General features: G+C 35.1%; 1 protein-coding gene across 2 annotated transcripts in view; it reads left to right on the top strand.

Annotated features, from left to right (window-relative positions):
* The first annotated feature begins 1,945 nt into the window (after window positions 1-1,945).
* Window positions 1,946-18,493, top strand: part of SETD2 (SET domain containing 2) — a 77,756-nt gene continuing 61,208 nt past the window's right edge. For both annotated transcript variants that reach the window (XR_002776296.1, XM_011375323.2), the window contains exons 1-8: window positions 1,946-1,961; window positions 2,976-7,333; window positions 7,977-8,108; window positions 10,376-10,504; window positions 13,348-13,471; window positions 14,425-14,502; window positions 16,169-16,266; window positions 18,130-18,256. Coding sequence is in view for 1 of the 2 variants with exons in the window: in XM_011375323.2 (XP_011373625.2) it covers window positions 3,021-7,333; window positions 7,977-8,108; window positions 10,376-10,504; window positions 13,348-13,471; window positions 14,425-14,502; window positions 16,169-16,266; window positions 18,130-18,256 (5,001 nt within the window). In the remaining variant the exon portion in view is untranslated. The remainder of the gene's footprint in view (window positions 1,962-2,975; window positions 7,334-7,976; window positions 8,109-10,375; window positions 10,505-13,347; window positions 13,472-14,424; window positions 14,503-16,168; window positions 16,267-18,129; window positions 18,257-18,493) is intronic.

Genomic DNA, 18,493 nt, shown 5'->3' with positions numbered 1-18,493 from the left:
GCTGTGATCACTGTACTTAAAAACAAAGATCTCTGTTTAACCCCTCCCCCCTCACGTACACAGAAGAAGCTTTAGGAGGCTCTGTAGACTGAGGTGTTGACAACAGTGGTTTCTTGATGGTTTTGATTATAACTTTTCATTTGCTTGTTTATAATTTGATTTTTCTCTATTAACATGAAATGCTTTTATGAGAACAATTTGATATTTTCCTTCAAATTTTCTGTGTGCTTTTTATTATAAACATTTTATTATCACGTTATGGAGTATGTCTTGCTTGCCATCTCTGTCAAGCAGTTTTATCATTTCTGAAATGAACCTTTATTCCACCTCCAACCCCCAACCCCACATTTATAATGTTTCTTTAGTCCTTTGACCATGTGATGATTTTAATCAGTTTGTGAGGATTTTCTTTTCATTTGCTTGTCCAAAGTAGAACTGCTGAGGCTTAGGAAAGTATTCCGTCACCTGAGTTTTTCTAGCATTTCACATGTATGGATACCATGCAGACCAGCACAAAAGCTCTCAAATGTCCACTGAAAGAGGAGTATCTATATGAATGACACTCAAAGGTTGGACGTCTCCAGGTACCTTTTCTGTTTTTGATTAAATTTCACATAGCACTAATTTAAATCAAATCCAATATGCCATAGGTTGTAAGACATAATTATTTTATGAATCACTAAGAAGAAAAATCCTTGCCAGTTAAAAACTGTGATGTTATTGATAGTATGATGTACCTGCAGTGCTGTTTCATGTGAAGAAAATGTGCATCATAGAATCGATGAAATGCAATTGTTCTGAGATCACATTTGTGAAGTTTTGAGTGGTTTTGGAATAGAAAAAGTGACCTTGACACCACTTCAGGTTTCATCCATGTACTGCCAGCTATTTTTCCCCTTCATTACTTGGTTTATGTGGCTACTACCATGGACATTGGTGAATGGACTGAATTATGGTATAGTCAGGCCTACAGTTTGGGAGAAGAGTTTTTATACATTTCTTTTAAGGGGCATTTACTTAAAAAATTTTTTTTAATTTTTATTTTATTTATTTTTATATTTTTTTAAGGAGTATTTAAAACATTATAGTACTCCAGTCTTGCCACATAGCCTACAGAGTGACCTGCTTAAAATATAAATTGGGATGTCATAGCCTATAGCCTTTTTTGTAGCTTCCCTTTTCCCCAGTATGCCTAGGTACACTGGTTCACCTTTTGGCTTTGGATGTCTTAGTCATTGTGGTTACCTTTAAGTTAGAACATAACTGAGAACTCAAATGTGCTATGAAGTGGAACAGAGTGTATACCTTGCATTCAGCAAAGGAACTGGGTGGAATGTATACCAGAAAAGATTAAGAAATACTAATCTGTAAGATAAAATGTTTCTCTTCAGGAGAAATCTGGCCTCTGCACCCTGCTTCACCTCATTTGGGTAATATTGAACTGTTTATAGTTTACTTGCATATATAGTTCTGTGCTTTAATCTCTGTGCCTTTGCTGAGATCTCCCTACAAATATATTCTTCAAAGACTAATCTTTTCTTGTAGGAAGCAATTCTTTGCATCTCTATCCTTCCACTAAACTGAGTTACTCTTTGCTGTTACATTGCAAATTTTATCTTTGTATTCACTCCATTATGTTGGAATTACTTTTGTAACAAAATTATATTTTGTATTTGTAGGAAACTATAAGATTCTTAAGGGCAGAGGACTCAGCTTTATTCACCTTTTATCTCTAGCACCTAGCACACTACATGGCACTATCTTCAATAAATATTTGCTGTACTAAATGTAACTGAGGCAGTGAAGGACTGGAGAGGCTGTGTAGAATATACTTGTAGGTTGTAGGTATCCTAAGTTTAAATAAAAAACAATTTTCATTTCAATTGGTTTTAAGTATTTATGGTTTCTTTTTCTTTTGCATGCTTTCTTGGTTGGATGGCAATAGAGAAGAAGAAAATGAGGTAAGTATAATTTAGTTATTCATTGATTATGGGATTGAAAACATTTAAAACTTAGATTTTTTCAATGTGAAATGAAATAATAGTTTTTACTTTTGGTTTTCGATGTACAGTAACTCATTACAGTGAGGAATGTTACATACATCAAGAGAATGATTTTTAAACTTTGACGCTTCCAGAGCTTTATGCAAGGTAAAGGAAGCTGGCAGCTCTGGAGACATGGCATGTTTTTACGTATGGCGCATACATGTAAAATTTTATTTGAAAAGTAGATTCTGTTTCTTAAAAGTATTTGAATACCACTACTCTATGATAATGCATGTGAAAATACTTTCCCACTTGAATGGTTACTGTATAATTTTCAAAACTGATTTCAGGTTTTAACCATGTTGGGAGAAATTTATTCTCTTAAATAGCCAGAGTTGGTTAAAGAACATCAATTAGAAAAATGTTGCAGGTGGCAAGTGTACCATTTTTAATTTAGTCTTGAGTTTGTTTCTGTAGATTTTTCTAATGTTGTCGTCTACGCCCTAGGTTATGCATTTAACTTCTAAAGCCTACCATTTCTTTTGGTGGTTTGGGAGGTAATGGAGGGAGAAGTCTCCTTAGATTATACATTATAGTTGCAGCCCATATAGTAGGATTAGATTATAAATCAGCATGGTCTGAGTGTGTGAGACCCAGGCAGAGGCTGGTAATGTGCCAGGGCAGAGTAGTTTTCCAGAAGGCAGAAAGGCCTCGTTTGGTTACCTCATCTGTAAAATAAGTGAAATGGGGAGCTTGGGTTGTTGAAACTTGAGTGGACACTTAGGGACTTACTATACTATACTATTCTCTAAATTTTGGAGTATATTTGAAAATTTTCATAATGAAGAGTTTTAAAAAAATGCTTATGTAGCTTAGTAAATCATTAAAAAAGGACCTTTCATTTCCCTGACATTTCAAACTGTGATGCTAGCCATTTAAAAAAAAAAAACTTTATTGTGGTAGTAACTGCTTGTTTTTGTTCATCCGTAGGCAAAGATTGAAAATGTGCAGAAGACCGGTTTCATCAAAGGACCAATGTTCAAAGGTGTTGCTTCTAGTCGGTTTTTGCCCAAAGGCACCAAGACAAAAGTTAATTTGGAAGAACAGGGACGACAGAAGGTGTCATTCAGCTTCAGCCTTACAAAAAAAACTTTGCAGAACAGGTTTCTGACTGCACTTGGCAATGACAAGCAAAATGATACTCCAAACTCCCCAGCTGTACCTCTTCAAGTAGACTTGACCCCTAAAATTAAAATGGACATTGGAGATACCTTATCTACTACAGAAGAATCTTCCCCACCAAAATCAAGGGTAGAATTAGGCAAAATTCATTTTAAGAAACATCTGCTTCATGTAACATCCAGGCCACCGCAGACTACTACCACAGCAGTGACATCTCCACCTCCTCCCACAGTACCATTACCAGCAGTCATAGCAGAATCAACAACTATAGACTCGCCACCCTCATCTCCACCGCCCCCACCTCCACCTCCCCAAGCCACAACACCTTCACCACCAGCACAAGTAACAGAGCCAGTGGCCTTGTCTCATACACCAGTAACAGTTCTGATGACAGCACCAGTAGATGTAGCAGTTAGAGCCCTGAAGGAACCACCAGTTACAATTGTACCAGAATCTTCAGAAGTGGACACTAAGCAGGACACTGTATCTAATAGTTCAGAAGAACATATAACTCAAAATTTGAATGAGCAAGTAGATATTCCCTCACACAAAGAGGATTCCCATATTGGGAAGGAAGAAGAAATGCCAGATAGTTCTAAGAGTAGTCTGAGCTCTAAAAAAACAAGTTCTAAGAAGAAATTCTCACAATCTGAAGGTACCTTTTTTGGTTCAGAATCTGATGAAGATTCTGTTCGGACTTCCTCAAGTCAGAGATCCCATGATTTAAAATTTTCAGCAAACATTGAAAAGGAAAGAGATTCAAAAAAGAGCTTAGCACCTTTAAAAAGTGAGGATTTAGGGAAATCTTCACGATCTAAAACAGAAAGAGATGATAAATATTTTAGCTACTCAAAACTTGAAAGAGATACTCGGTATATATCCTCTCGTAGATCAGAGAGAGAGCGAAGGCGAAGCAGATCTCGTTCTAGATCTGACAGAGGCTCTAGGACTAGCTTATCCTATTCCCGGTCAGAACGATCCCATTATTATGACTCTGATCGTCGCTACCATAGGAGTTCTCCTTATCGAGAGAGGGCACGCTATTCTCGGCCATATACAGATAACAGGGCACGAGAGAGTTCTGACTCAGAAGATGAGTATAAGAAGACATACTCAAGGCGCACCTCATCTCATTCCTCCTCTTATAGAGACCTAAGGACATCGTCATCCCATTCTAAATCTGATAGGGACTGCAAAACTGAGTCCTCTTATTTAGAGATGGAGAAAAGAGGAAAGTATTCTTCAAAACTAGAAAGAGAATCCAAAAGGACTTCAGAAAATGAAGTAATGAAAAGATGTTGTTCTCCCCCTAATGAGCTGGGATTCCGACGGGGGTCATCATATTCCAAGCACGAAAACAGTGCTTCCCGTTATAAATCTACTCCTTCAAAATCGGTACCCAAGTCTGACAAATTTAAAAATTCTTTCTGTTGTACAGAATTAAATGAAGAAATCAAACAGTCTCATTCTTTTAGTTTACAGACTCCTTGTTCAAGAGGTAGTGAAGTAAGAACGATTAGTAAAATTTCTGAAAGGGAAAAGACTGTGTCTCCATCTCCATCAAATCAAGTAAACGATTCACCAACATTTAAAAAGCTAGAGGAATCGCCTATTTTTAAGTCTGAATATATTGGACATGAGAGCCATGATAGTATTAAAGAACTAGACTCTTTATCTAAAGTGAAGAGTGATCAATTAAGAAGTTATTGTCCCATAGAATTAAATATAAATGGATCTCCTGGGGCAGAACCTGATATGGTAACATTTTGCACTTCTAAAACTGACACTGCTTTGATGTCTTCTGATGATAGTGTGACTGGATCGGAGGTATCCCCTTTGGTCAAAGCATGTATGCTTTCATCAAATGGATTTCAGAATATTAACAGATGTAAAGAAAAAGACTTGGATGATACTTGCATGCAGTGTAGTAAATCAGAAAGCCCATTTAGAGAAACAGAACCTCTGGTGTCACCACACCAAGACAAACTCATGTCTTTGCCAGTTGTGAATGTAGATTATTCCAAAACAGTAGTCAAAGAACCAGTTGATATGAGAGTGTCTTGCTGTAAAACCAAAGATTCAGATGTATACTGTACTTCAGATGACAACCCTTCTTTGTGTCACTCTGAAGCTGAAGATAATGAGCCTTCAGTTATGAAGATTTCTTCAAATAGCTTTATGAATGTGCATTTGAAATCAAAAAAAGTTATATGTGATAATAGAAATCTGACAGATCAGCACTCAAAATTTTCATGTGAAGATTATAAGCAGAGTGTTGGTAGCACTAGTTCAGCTTCTGTTAATCATTTTGATGATTTATATCAACCAGTAGGGAGTTCAGGCATTGCTTCATCTCTTCAGAGTCTTCCACCAGGAATAAAAATGGACAGTTTAGCTCTCTTGCATTGTGGAGAGAACACATCTCCAGTTTTGGATGTCGTGCTGAAGAAGAAAAGCACAGAGTTATTAAAGCATGCAGAAAAAGAAATGATAGCAGACGGAGGTAGTGGCCTTCCTGATTCAGGAAGAGGATTTGCTTCCTGGGAAAAGAGGCATAATAATGGGTTATCTGGGAAATGTGTTCATGAGCCTCAAGAAGAAGAGAATTCCATATTGCCTGATAAAAGAGGAAGACCAGAAATCTCTTTAGATGAAGAAGGAGGAAGAGGACATGAACATACTTCTGATGATTCAGAAGTCGTATTTTCTTCTTGCGATTTAAATTTAACCATGGAAGACAGTGACTGTGTGACATGTACCTTAAAATGTGATAGTAGTGGTCATGCCTCAGAGATCGTGTCTACTGTTCATGAAGATTATTCTGGTTCCTCAGAAAGTTCAAGTGATGAAAGTGATTCAGAAGATACAGATTCTGATGATAGCAGTATTCCAAGAAACCGTCTTCAGTCTGTTGTGGTTGTGCCAAAGAATTCTACTTTGCCCATGGAAGAAACAAGTCCATGTTCTTCTCGGAGCAGTCAGAGTTATAGACACTATTCTGACCACTGGGAAGATGAGAGATTGGAGCCAAGGAGACATTCATATGAGGAAAAATTTGAGAGTATAGCAAGTAAAGCCTGTCCTCAAACTGAGAAGTTCTTCCTTCATAAAGGAACAGAGAAGAATCCAGAAATTTCTTTTACACAGCCTAGCAGAAAACAAATAGATAACCACTTGCCTGAAATTGCTCATCCTCAGAGTGATGGAGTTGATAGTACAAGTCATACTGATGTGAAATCCGACCCTCTTGGTTATCCAAATTCTGAGGAAACAATGAAAGCCAAAATAGCTTCTAGGCAGCAAGAAGAGCTACCAGTTTATTCTGATGATTTTGAAGATGTCCCAAATAAGTGTCGGCAACAGATCACTTTCCCTAGTAGGCCAGATAGTAGACTGGGAAGAATGGAGTTGAATTTTCCTTCCTCTTGTGAGATCTCCCGAGTGGATGGCTTCAATTCATCGGAAGAGCTGAGAAACATAGGGTGGGACTTCTCTCAACAAGAAAAGCCTACTACCACATATCAGCAGCCTGACAGCAGCTATGGAGCCTGTGGTGGACACAAGTATCAGCAAAGTATAGAACAGTATGGTGAGACCCGTAATTACTGGCACGGCAATGGCTACTGGGATCCAAGGTCAGCAGGTAGACCTCCTGGAACTGGGGTTGTGTGTGAGCGAATTCAAGGACAGGTACCAGATTCCTTGACAGATGATCGTGAGGAAGAAGAGAGTTGGGAACAACGTGGAGGATCTCACTTTTCAAGCCAGTCCAGTATGTTATTTGTGAACCTTCGGAAGGACAAGGGGTCAGTGCAAGCCCCTGAAATAAGCAGCAATTCTATTAAGGACTCTTTAGCTATGAGTGAAAAGAAAGATCTTTTAAAAAACTTAGAAAAAAATGATATGAAAGATAGAGGGCCTCCTAAAAAAAGGAGGCAGGAATTGGAGAGTGATTCTGAAAGTGATGGTGATCTTCAAGACAGAAAGAAAGTTAGGGTGGAGGTAGAGCAGAGTGAGACAGCAGTGCCCTCAGGCTCAGCACTGGTTGGGCCTTCCTGTGTCATGGAAGACTTCAGGGACCCACAGCGATGGAAGGAATGTGCCAAGCAAGGAAAGATGCCTTGTTACTTTGATCTGATTGAAGAAAATGTTTATTTAACAGAAAGGTAAGCCTAATAATTATAAATTTTAAAATTAGCTTTCAACAATTGAATATATGAACTTAATTGTATGAAATACAGTTGTGTGACAAAATATAAATTAAAAAATTTTAAAGTTCATTTACCTATTTAGATTCAATGGCATGGAATTTCTCCCCCAATTTTATTTTTTCTAGGAAGGCGATGTCTAATTTTCTTTATTTTTGGTATTTATTATTACCTGTTTTGGTTCTAAAAGTATAACAGTCCAGCCCAGTTTTTCTTAAATTCTTTTTACATGTGAAACAGTGACAGAAAATGAAACAAAACCCCAGCAAAATAGTCTGCTCTTAGAGAAGAAAAGCAGTAGTTATGTTGGATTTTTTCCCTTTTCAAAAATGTTCAGATTGAAGTATTTTTAGGTACTTTGTAAAGCTGAAACTAGAGTAGAACAAGGCTGAGGTTACTTCTCATCTTTTTCGCAACACAATTCTTAGTGTTTTCAGTCTCGCAAATTTCAGTGATTAGATATTTTCTTGCTTTTGAATGATTGACTGAACCGGAATCATTAAATGTAAAACCAATGAGAATTAGCACATATTTGGTCGTATATGTTGTATCATTGCCAGGAGATTTATTTAAACAGTTTTTATAAAATTTTACCCAATAGAAAGAAGAATAAATCCCATCGGGATATTAAACGAATGCAGTGTGAGTGTACACCTCTTTCTAAAGATGAAAGAGCTCAAGGTGAAATCGCATGTGGAGAAGATTGTCTTAATCGTCTCCTCATGATTGAATGGTAAGTGAGAATGCTCTGCTTTTGTTCAACCGTTCTACTTAATGTCTTGAAATAGTAAAAAGAATTATTAATGGAGAGTAAAATTTAACCTTTCTCCTTCTACCTTTTGTTAAGTATTTATAAGCAATACAATCTCTGATGTATAATAGTATTTATAAGGAGACAAATTTCCCTATGCGTTAGATTTTTAATGTATTCATTGTAAATAGTACACATTGTAAATGCTCTAAAGTAGCTTTGAAATGCTAACATGGTATTATTAATTTTTTTCTAATCACTTTTTATTTCTTGTAATGTTCATGTCTTGAGAGGTAAGTGTTGGTACTTTTTAGCTTGTATTATGAAATAAAACCTTAACATTTCAAAAATGCACAAAATAAAATGTCTTCCTCGCCCAAACCTCAATCTCTCTATTTGTAGTCTTTCCAAATAGTTGGTTTTTTTTTAAGAGCCAAAGGAAAGTTTATAAGAGAAGGGGTAACACTCCATAGACAGCGTGGTCTCCTCTGAGAGGCAGAGAGTGAGAGAGCCTGAGAGAGACTCAGAGGAACAGAGAAGAAGACAGTGAGAGGGACCCCTAACTTTCGGGAATTCAGTTTATACATCTTTCTTAGTTTCTATGAATTACAGTTTAAAGACTTTGTTTACCCATTTTCCTTTGATGGTATGGATATTCAATGTGAAAGGACAAGCGTGTGTAGCAAGAAAGGAATGGATATGTAGCAATTTTTTCAATAGTTTTTATGCCTATGCCAACATAGGTAAATATTTTCTCTCTTTATGTATAGAAATGAAATTTTTATGATATGTACTTTTTAAAACTTTGTTCCCCCTCATTCTTCTCCTGACACCTTAATTAAATATGTTTTGGAAACCTATTCAGAGCTATATATATAGGCCTACCTAAATTTTTCCCTTGGCTTCAATACATATTCTATTCATAGTTAATCCCTGAGAATTAATCTTCTGTTGATAGACATTTGCTTCTATAGTTTTCTTATAAACAATAAACATCTTTACATTAAAAAATGGGTGATAAATTGTTTTTACCAATCTAATTTAAAAATCCTATCTTTATTTGTAACATGGAAAGAATATTAAGGTTATTTATAGTGTAGGTACCTTATTTTTAGAATTACTGAAGTGTTTTCTTTCAAAGCTCAGTTTTTGGTTTTGCTCATGTTATTGTGTTATAAAAATGAAACATATACTTCAAAAAATAACAGAAAGCATTTTTGGTATTCCTTTACTTAAACTAAAAGTAGAGATGACACTACACATGTAAGAAGAGGAGGCATAAGAGTTAGCGTTGTTCTCTTAATTTAACATTGTTTCCCTAGTCTCTGCAGTCTTTTGACTTTTCTTGCCAACCTTGCTAAATACTTATGAGATACACAGTTTCTTTGTGTTATTCCCACACTGAAACTTTTAGTAGTTCTCAGGATTAAGTTAAAATTTAGTCTGACATTTAGAGCCATTCATAGTATGTCAACAACCTGCCTTTCCATCTCCCAGCAACCTACCTTTCTTACCAGTTATCCTTATTTTTATTCCCATTTCCTCAAGTAGGCCTCGTTTCCTATTTCCATACACGGGTAGGCACTGCTATTGTATCTCTTTTTTTCATTATCTCTCCATATCCCATGTGTCAATGGGTTATGGTTCGGCAGTAAGTAATAATGTGTTGGAAATGATTGAGTATTTAAAACCTTTGTTTCTGCCAGTTTTAGAGTATGAAGAATTTAGTGAATGTTTCTGATTTCATTATTTTCTTTTTCTCTAATAGCCATGGGAGAGGAGGCTTGCTACTTTATATTGTGTTTACTCTGAACAAGAATGATGACTTTGGTTTCTCTTAAATGTAGTTAGCTACATTCAGAAGTTCAAATTAATGACTATTGGAATGGAATATAAGAGAAGGAGCACTGATAGAGAATAAGTTAGCTCTGAAGAGTTGTCAAGAGTACTGCAAGCTTACATGCAGCCTGGAAATGTATTCTAAACACCCAGGGAGCAAGTGATGACTAGATGACAAGACTGTATGGTAGGCATCATCTGTTTAAGTAACAGTGCAGGTACTTGGTTATCAGGAATCCCTTCGTGATGGAAAGAATTACTGAGGAAGGCCCACTTGGAGGTTTATCACACACATGCTGATTATGCCATAAAGATATGTATATACTCTGTGGTTACAAAACACATATGAGCAAACGTGTTTGGTTCCTTTAGTGCTTTGAAGAATTCACTTTCTCCATCTCTCATTTCAGTTCTTCTCGATGTCCAAATGGGGATTATTGTTCCAATAGACGGTTTCAGAGAAAACAGCATGCGGATGTGGAAGTCATACTCACAGAAAAGAAAGGCTGGGGCTTGAGAGCTGCCAAAGACCTTCCTTCGTAAATTATGTTTTAATAACCTTTCACTTCATTTTTGTGTTGTTGAAATTGGTTAGATACTTTGTAGGAAAATAATTTGTCTATTATGTTGAAGTTTAATAATGATTATAGAATGACCACTTACTACCTAGTTTGTTAAAAAAAAAAAAAAAATTCCACTTTTAGGGAGAAAAAACCGTGTGTGTAGCATTTTGTCACTTGTAACAATTGAACTAGTTAGGTCCTTATTTGTCTAATAGCTTTTTTTTTTTTTTTTTTTGATTCCAAGCAAGTACTGAGTGGTTGCTGTAGACCCTCCAAATCACTATGGAACTATAAAAAGTAGTGGGATGGAATCTATTAGTTTATATAAAATTGAGTTAGGATGAGGATATTGAGGTAGAGAATTAAAGCATACTCGATAGACACTCAGTAAACATTTTTTGAATGAATAAATATTGCCCTCCGTGTAACTGACGTAACTTCTTTATATGCAATGCAATAAAAAGTTCACTTTATTTTATACCATAGTCAGTATTTCTTTTAAACACGTTTTCTTATATATTACATATTAAAATATTCTTATGAAAGTTGAGTGCCTTTTTCTTTTAAAGTTAAATATATACAGGTTACATGTGTTTTATTATTGTTTTTTATATATTTTCCATCTGCCCATCTTTTTATCCATCTTTTTGATAAATTTAAAAAAGAGTTGCAGACCTTACGTTTAACCCTTAAACCTTCCACAGCTATAGCCATCAAGCTTTGCAGTGATAGTGACAGTTTCTACCCTTTTCCACCCTTCTGCCTGCCACAGTGGAGAACTGTTGCCTTTAACAGACTTTAAGGAGTTCAGTAAAAGAGACCTCATTAAGCCGGGAGCAATTTCAGACTTAGACAAAAATTAAGAATCATAAGTAACAGTGCCTCTGACTTCAGGAGCTTTAAACACTTCATGCCAGTTTGGTGGGATTTTTATTTTTGTTTTTGTTTGTTTTTAATTAAGACATTTAACTTTTCTAAAAATCTCAATTTGTCTCGCCAGTTTTAAGGACTGCATGACATGCTTTTACATTGGCCTCATTTAGATTTTTTGTAGGTTAAGCAACTGAAGGGTCTGGTTAATCCTCCTGTGTTTCTTAAGTTACTGAGGACTTTGAGGCTCTTCTCTCAGCTGTTTCATTAAGCCCAAACTGTTAGATCTGTGGGTGTTGATTGGCTTATCCTTCATACTTGCAGATGGTGTGAAGTCTCTACTCTGAGTGACCTAGTGGTTGGTCAGGTTCTGGTATTTAAGAACTTTATCTAAATGTAGAGGTGATTTGAGAGCAGCGTCATCAGAATCGAATATTTTAGTGTAATAGAAAAAAGTGTCTTTATAATATAAAGCAGTCATTCAGGTGAAGTTTGAACCCCAGGCTGTATGTTGAGCTTTGTGACCTCGTGCTGATCACCTAGCTTTTCTAACTTCTATCTTGTCTGTCAAATGGACATAATACCTATATGTCCCAGGGCTTCAATGAGCTTTAAATAAACAAGTTCAGGGAGGATAATTTAGTTTTTTTAGGGGAGAAAATGGACATATTTTTCCTTCTGAGGTTCTGGATCCTGCATAAGGTGTGTTTTGTAGTCATTATCACATTTAATTTACGTGGCAGCCAGCAATGTATCATTTTTCTTTATCTCAAGGGCGAGCACTAATTCTAGACATGGAGAGTCCAACATTATAGGAGCTCACATTTTGTGATCATTCTAGTACATTTCTTACAAAATGATAAACTTTTGAATTTAGAAAGGAAAATTTAAGTATTGTTTATAAAGATAATAATTTGACTTTTCAGGATTATCTATGAGTAATAGATTTTGATTATTGAGACCTAAAAGCATTTGCGATGGACTGCTACACAAGTGCATGTATATATCCATTATAAATTTCTCTAATCCTGTTTTTGAGTTTTGCTTCTTTACATAGTTCTTTTCTCATTTGTTTTTAACTAAGAGGGTTTAATTTTTTTCAGTCAACTAGTTAACTCCTTATATAACAAGTGTATTGATTATATTAATATGTTGTAAACAAATACAAATGATTTGCCTTTTCACATTTTAAAAATCTCTAGTTAGAGTTAGGGTATATTTATTTTGAAGAAGTAAGATAAGACTTCTGGGCAGGGCATTCATTTCAGATCAGAACTGGGAACCAAAACATGAGAAGCATTTGTCTATATGAAGTTAATACATGAAGTCATTGATGAGAATGAGCTTTTAATATCTTCAATAGAGAAAAAATAGGAACAAACCAAGGAAAGAACAATCAAGAATAGAAGGTAACTGAAGCCAAGGAGAGCATTTTGTAATAATTATTGAACTCACAGAGAATACAGCCAGAGAAACAGCATAACTGATCTTTAACATCATTAGAGACCTTTTGAGAGTAAAGGCAATAGAAGAGCTGCTATATTTAAGTTTCCTTCTTCTTTACTAGAACAGGAAGCCTCTAATTTTTCATTGCCTCCCAATTTCTTCAGAGCTGTTCTTCAGCTTTGAATCACTTTTTTCATGATAATGGAAACCAGACTTGCAAGTTTCTTTTAATATGAGTTAGAGCAAGGATATGCATCTCGGTACTTTGTATACATTACAAAAGCTGCTTAGAGTCAACATCCTTTGAAAAGTATTAGGAAGGAGAAAATTAACCTTGATTGGATGCTAGATACTTTACATTTAATTATGTCCTGTGTAATATCGGGTTTATCCACTTTGCAGTATTTCTTTAAATTCATTATTGTTGCTTGGATATATGTGTTTTCCATATAGGAAAGTGCTCCTAGGCAGGAAGTGCTATTTTTTTCTTTTTGTTTTGTCAGGAATACCTTTGTCCTGGAATATTGTGGTGAGGTACTTGATCATAAAGAGTTTAAAGCCCGGGTAAAGGAGTATGCACGAAACAAAAACATCCACTACTATTTCATGGCCCTGAAGAATGATGAGGTGAGCAGCTTGCATATGTTTGCTTTAAAAAACAGATCTGGAAGTTGTTGAGTTTGAAAATGTTATTGATATGGACTGATTTCTAAAATAAGTGACAAAAACGAGAGGCAGAACAGTGTGTATAGTTTGCTTCTATTCATTTACAAAAGGGTTGGAAGAGGTAGGTACTTAACATCTATGTAAATGTCAGTATACATGCTTCATGTTACAACTCTTAAAAAATTATTGATGACTCCCAAAGTGCTTCTGTTTATGTGGATTATATTTGTCATCATTTATTATATTAAAAATTAAAGCTGAGAAATTGAAAAATATTTAATAAATCATTTAAAATAATAATAAGCCCATTATATATTGACACATATAGCATGCTTTTATGAAAATTTTTTCAAAAAAAATTTTTTTTAATGAAGAATGCCATTGTTTTACATTTATACAAATCTCTTTACTATCTGGCTTAATAGAATTTAGCTAGATTCTCTAATCTGTCTCTATGTTCAGTCTGGAAATCTAAATTCTAGGGGTGACCCCAGGACCTGCTGAATCTAACTCTGTGGGTAGGCCCAGCAGAAGTTGTAATAAGCTCTCCAGAAGATTCACATATACACTGAAATTTGGGATTTACTGCTGTGGTATAGCAGGTACTTTAAAATGAAGTTATATATACACACATGAAGTGAGATTGGAATATAGTAGGATGTAAGAAATAGCTAGAAGTAAATGAGAGAGATGGTGATAGATACGGAGATAATTTTGCCTGTAGGTAAAGTGTTTATAGTTAGCAGATCTTCCAGAGGAAGGTCCTTACACTTCGATGTGTAAAGTATGAGAGAGTTCCCTAAAGGAAAGGGTGTAGGGTATGGGATTTTAAATTTACTTAATGCCTTTCCTTTGCAAAATGCAAGCATATTTTAAGGTCTTATTTTTAACTCTTAAATTACCCTTTTCCCTAGATAATAGATGCCACTCAGAAAGGAAACTGCTCTCGTTTCATGAATCACAGCTGTGAACCAAACTGTGAGACTCAAAAAGTAAGTTGAAGTAGATTTAGAGTTTGGGATATTTGTTCAAGATTGCTGTTCTGCGTATTTTAGATCCTCTATCAAAGGTATATTTTTTATATATCTTTTAAAAATTTTTAATCTTTTTTAAATCATTTTTTATACTCTGTTGTTAAAATTTTTATCTTGAAATAAGTTTAGATTTATAAAATAGTGTGGAAATAGTCAAGTTCCTGTATACCATCCTTCACCTAGCTTCTCCATATGTTTACATTGTATATAATCATAATACAATCACTCAATCTAGGAAGTACTGTTAACTATTAGCAAATCTAAAGACCTTACTCATATTTTGCCATCTGTCATTTTTCTGGTCTAGGATCCTATCTAGGAAACTCCCATTGCATTTAATTGTCACCTCTCTTTGCCACGAATTTTAGATATTATTTCAAAGGTGCCAAAATACAAAACTAAATTTTAATTTTGATTAAGTCCAGTTGTGTACTATTCAGATTTTTATCAGCTCTTATCCAGGTGCCATATTTGATTGTTTAATAACATAATAAGGGGCCGAATGTCCACAGATGAGAGGTGTTATATGTGGTGTGCATGTGGGTACACTGCACCTCCTCAATAAAGCCAGGCTTTTGGTCTTGCTTTTTTTTTTTTTTTAAACAAGTCCTTGTGCCTGGCATAGTGAACACTTGTTACATCACATTTGATAAATGGATTTATCATTTTGAGCACCCTGTCATTTGTAAAACATAAGTTTAGATTTAAAAAAATATGTGTATATATATATACACACACATTATTAGATTAAGGAAGCTCTGGACCCACTCCCTAAAAAATATATATTAACAATTACCTCTTACACTGAAATAGTGCTTTTGACTCCTGGATACTTATGGCCCATTGATCTGTGTGCTAATAGATATAGCTCTTTCTAAGAGCCGATCCATATAGTGAATAGGAGGAACCAATCTGGAATCATTTAACCTAAGTTCTGGTTCTAGTTTTGCCTGCAGCTGGAGCCACATGTCTAGCTTTGAGACTCCAACTGGAATGTGTCCTTTCATTGTTTTAAGTCTGCTTTTTTTCATCAAGAACATGTTAAAATGGTCTGGTCAGGAGTTCTGCAGTCAACTTACATCTTACATATTCTGGAACTACAAGGTCTAACCCCTGTGTATTTACCTCCATTTTAATTTTTGAGTTTTATGCATCTCTTCTGATGTTTCCCTTCCCTTTCACTACACTTAACCATGTGACCACTGCTTCATGAAATTAAACTTTCGGCATCATTTCCCCCTGGTTCTATACCCTATCTCCTCTTGGAACATAGTTACTTTTAATATAAGTTTGTCTGTGATACTCAGGGGCACCCAATTTGCCTATTTTTAGTACGAGTGAATATTTACTGTGTGGAAATGTGTGTATTAAGATTAGTTAAAGTAGCAGTTTTATTAGAGACAAATTATAGATGATATTCAATCTAATAGTTCATTAAATAAGAGTAACACTTAAATATGTTAGTTTATTTAAAGAAAAAAGTTCCCTATTTACCTATTTGGAAAACACTTTATTGTCTTAAAGGAGCATATGCATAATTAAGGTTGAGAATGATGATCTTAAAAGAAAAACCACATAGATTAATCAATTACTAATTTCTTTTCTTTTAAAAACACCATCTCAGTGGACTGTGAATGGACAGCTGAGGGTTGGGTTTTTTACCACCAAGCTGGTTCCTTCAGGCTCAGAATTAACATTTGACTATCAATTCCAAAGATACGGGTGAGTATTGTTTCTACTATGTTTTGCTGCTTCTGATGGGGAAATAGACTCTACACATATAGAGATAAAAAGCTTTGATGTGAATTACTACGAAGTTATATACTACCAGCTCCTATGTATAATGTGCTATTTCAATTTTGTGTGTTTTTTCCTACTGTATGACACTTTTGGCCATTAAAGGATATTGTACATGAACGACATAATTTTCCTCTGAACTTCATGCCGTCTTATTTATATAATTGTTTCTAATGTAATTTTTTACACTTTATTATAGAAATGTCAGCAGTATGTGTGAGTAAAGAGAGTAGTACAATACATCTCTGTATTCATCATTCATCTGTCAGTTATCAACTCATGATTAATCTTGTTTCATCTATACCATATTGTGCTCTGAAAAAAATTTGTTACCTAGTTTTATCTACCAAAATCAATAACTGACTCAATAACAGTGAGTACCCCTAGCACCTATATTGTGGTTTTATAAAACCCCTCTAAAAAGAACAGGATTCCTTGGAGCAATGTCTTATTTCAGGTTCAAGACAGGAATTGAATAAGATGATCCTGGATTATCTCGTCATACAAGAAAGCCAGTTATAAAAAGAATAGGAGGGTCATGTCAAAGGGACTCAGGAGCTACCTTGAATAGGCTCACTTACCAGAAGTGGGAGAGTTCCTAGTAACACTTAAGGCATCGGTAAGGATGATAACTGCAGTGATTTGAGACATAGTATGTAAAATCTATGAGTTTTAATGGTACTTTAAAAATAAAACCGCATTCATCATAATTGATGAGAACCAATTCATGATTTTGAAAACTAATTTAAAATTTAAAAAGGGGGAAAAAAGTCAAGCATTTATCTTGCCTTTTCCAAGTGAATTCTACTTCAGATTTAACCAAATAGTTGATGAGGGGAAGTTCTTTATAGAGGTTATTTCAGCTAATAAATGAAGTAGTACCAGTATTACTGTTTTGCAACACCTCATGAACTGATGGATCTAGGCAATGGTCAAGTATTCAGGGGATGAGTACAGACTAGGTTTTGTGTAGGGCTCCATATTTTTTCTCTTGTGTTCGCACTGTCCTCCTTGAAGGAAGGGAGACTGGAAATCAAGTGCTATTTGCGATTCCCTGCTCTATTTATTGACTAATTTATTTTTGTGCCTCTGATTGCTACTGTCGTATACTAAATCTATCAGTTTGCTTTAGGAATAGTCTTTCATGTTTACCACAGGTAGCTCTCTCTGGTCACACAGTAAGTAAATGGCAGAGGTAGTTTGTACCCAGGCCTATAGACTTGGGCCTGTGTTCTTTCCACAACTTTCCCTTAACTCCATGGTTATGTTTATTACTTATATTTATTATTAGTGTCTCATCCTTATATGATGATAACTTTTAATAATCATGTGTTTCCTTTTAAGTATCCTATACTAATAATGAATTTTACCTCTGCGTATATCTGTTTATAATAATACATTTTGTTCTATATGCCAGTTAAATATTTACATATAAGTAATCGATGTAATTAAGCAATTAAACTATTTAAGTAATTTAGTTCTTAGCCCAAATATGTATATGATCTCTTATTTTCATATATTAGTAGGTAGTCTTATACAATGGAGAAATTACTCATTAACTTCTTGGCTACTTTTGTCTACTAGTAAAAGAAAATTGGGAAAAGAATGAATATTTTTTCGGAGCAATTTTCATGCGTTTGCATTAGATATTATCAGGTTTGTTGGAGTCTCAAATTAATTGTTTTTATTTAGGCTAGACTAACTCATCTCTTGTAATTATTATATTGTCGACATTTTTTTACAGTTTACTTTCACATAACCGACATCTTTCCTATGCTTCTTGAACAGAAAAGAAGCTCAGAAATGTTTCTGTGGGTCAGCCAATTGCCGTGGTTACCTGGGAGGAGAGAATAGAGTCAGCATCAGAGCAGCAGGAGGGAAAATGAAGAAGGAACGATCTCGTAAGAAGGATTCAGTAAGTGTTCCTTTCTCCTTTCAACTTTCACCATATACATTTTACAAAGGGAGGTAGCTTTTCCAATTGAAGTTTGAAAAGTCAAAATTTCAACCAGAGAAATTCAGGATCAGATGAAATAATCATAGAAAAGAGGGATGGATGGTTGCTATTTTTATTTCACGTTCATAGACAAATAACTATTAGAATTGGGTACTGAGAACTATTGAAGTCTTCATGAAAACACATGGGCTAATA

The sequence above is a fragment of the Pteropus vampyrus genome, unplaced genomic scaffold (assembly GCF_000151845.1).
Source record: "Pteropus vampyrus isolate Shadow unplaced genomic scaffold, Pvam_2.0 Scaffold271, whole genome shotgun sequence".
NCBI lineage: Eukaryota > Metazoa > Chordata > Mammalia > Chiroptera > Pteropodidae > Pteropus > Pteropus vampyrus.
This window is presented reverse-complemented; position numbering and strand designations above follow the sequence as displayed.